Here is a 1434-nt window from a genome sequence, read left to right on the forward strand (position 1 = left end):
CTCTGCAGTGATGTTTGGGCCCTTGGGTGTGTCCTGTATGAAATGTGCACCCTTAAGCATGCAGTAAGTACTGTGTGTGTGTGTGTGTGTGTGTGTGTGTGTGTGTGTGTGTGTGTGTGTGTGTGTGTGGATTCATGTTGTTTAGCTGAGTCTGGGTTCTTTACACCGTCTGTCCTCAGCCCTGTGATTATTGATCCCGTTGCAAACACACCTTGTTTACCCAGCTTTAACCTCAGCACAGGGCTGTTTAATTATAAAAACATCAGCCCTGCGTTTGCTCCGTTTCACACTGGAAATCATTAGCCCTGTTTTTATCAGACTTCCAGGGGAATTACCCCCCCCCCATATCTCAAATGTAGTCACTGATATTTAAGGTGGTAAAATATATGTTGCATAGAAAGGAAATAAGGAGGTGATATATGATTTTAGGGACACATGTTTATGTAGAAAAGACAAGAAGTGGATTCTGCAGATTAGGGGAGCTTTTGAAAATGTGTATTCTCATCCAGATTATTCGTCTGGTTTATAAAATGTAAGAAAATTGTGAAAACGGTCTTTAAATGTCTTTTGTTTTGTTAGAACCCAAAGGTCTTCGCTGTAATATAATATAAAACATAGAAAGGCAGAACATGTCCTTAAATCCAAGGCCACAAAAACTGACTTGAAGACTTTCTTTGCTTTAAAATCACTTCTCATGTCTCCCCCTCTCCCTGAATAACCCCTACCTTATTCCTTCACTGTGTTCCTCTAATGGCCCTCAGTATTTCCCCATGTCACCATCGTGTGTTTCCCCGCTCAGTTTGAGGCCGGCAACATGAAGAACCTGGTTCTGAAGATCATCCGGGGCTCCTACCCCCCCGTCTCCCTGCATTACTCCCAGGACCTGCGCTCTCTGCTGGGCCTGCTGTTCAGACGCAGCCCGAGAGAGAGACCCTCCGTCAGCAGCGTGCTGGAGAAACCCTTCCTCTGTTACAGGATCCAAAGCTTCCTCTCTCCTCAGGTACACACACACACAGACACACACAGACACACACACACACACACACAGACAGACAGACAGAGACACACACACACACACACAGAGAAACCCTTCCTCTGTTACAGGATCCAAAGCTTCCTCTCTCCTCAGGTACACACACACACACACACACACACACAGACACACACACACACACACACACACACACAGAGACACACACACACACACACAGAGAAACCCTTCCTCTGTTACAGGATCCAAAGCTTCCTCTCTCCTCAGGTACACACACAGACACACAACACACACAGACACAGACACACACACACACACACACACACACACACACACACACACACACACACAGAAACACACAGACACACACACACACACACACACACACACAGACAGACAGACACACAGACACACACACACAGACACACAGACACAGACAGACA

At 46.3% G+C, this 1434-nt stretch overlaps 1 protein-coding gene across 1 annotated transcript in view; it reads left to right on the forward strand.

Annotated features, from left to right (window-relative positions):
* Positions 1-1000, forward strand: part of LOC104943255 (serine/threonine-protein kinase Nek1-like) — a gene marked incomplete at its 3' end in the record, with an annotated part of 3048 nt that extends 2048 nt beyond the window's left edge. The window contains exons 2-3 of the mRNA XM_010768600.1: positions 9-63; positions 800-1000. Of these exons, the coding sequence (XP_010766902.1) occupies positions 9-63; positions 800-1000 (256 nt within the window). The remainder of the gene's footprint in view (positions 1-8; positions 64-799) is intronic.
* Positions 1001-1434: the final 434 nt, after the last annotated feature.

The sequence above is a fragment of the Notothenia coriiceps genome, unplaced genomic scaffold (assembly GCF_000735185.1).
Source record: "Notothenia coriiceps isolate Sejong01 unplaced genomic scaffold, NC01 NC01_scaffold00005829, whole genome shotgun sequence".
In the NCBI taxonomy this organism is placed as follows: Eukaryota; Metazoa; Chordata; class Actinopteri; order Perciformes; family Nototheniidae; genus Notothenia; species Notothenia coriiceps.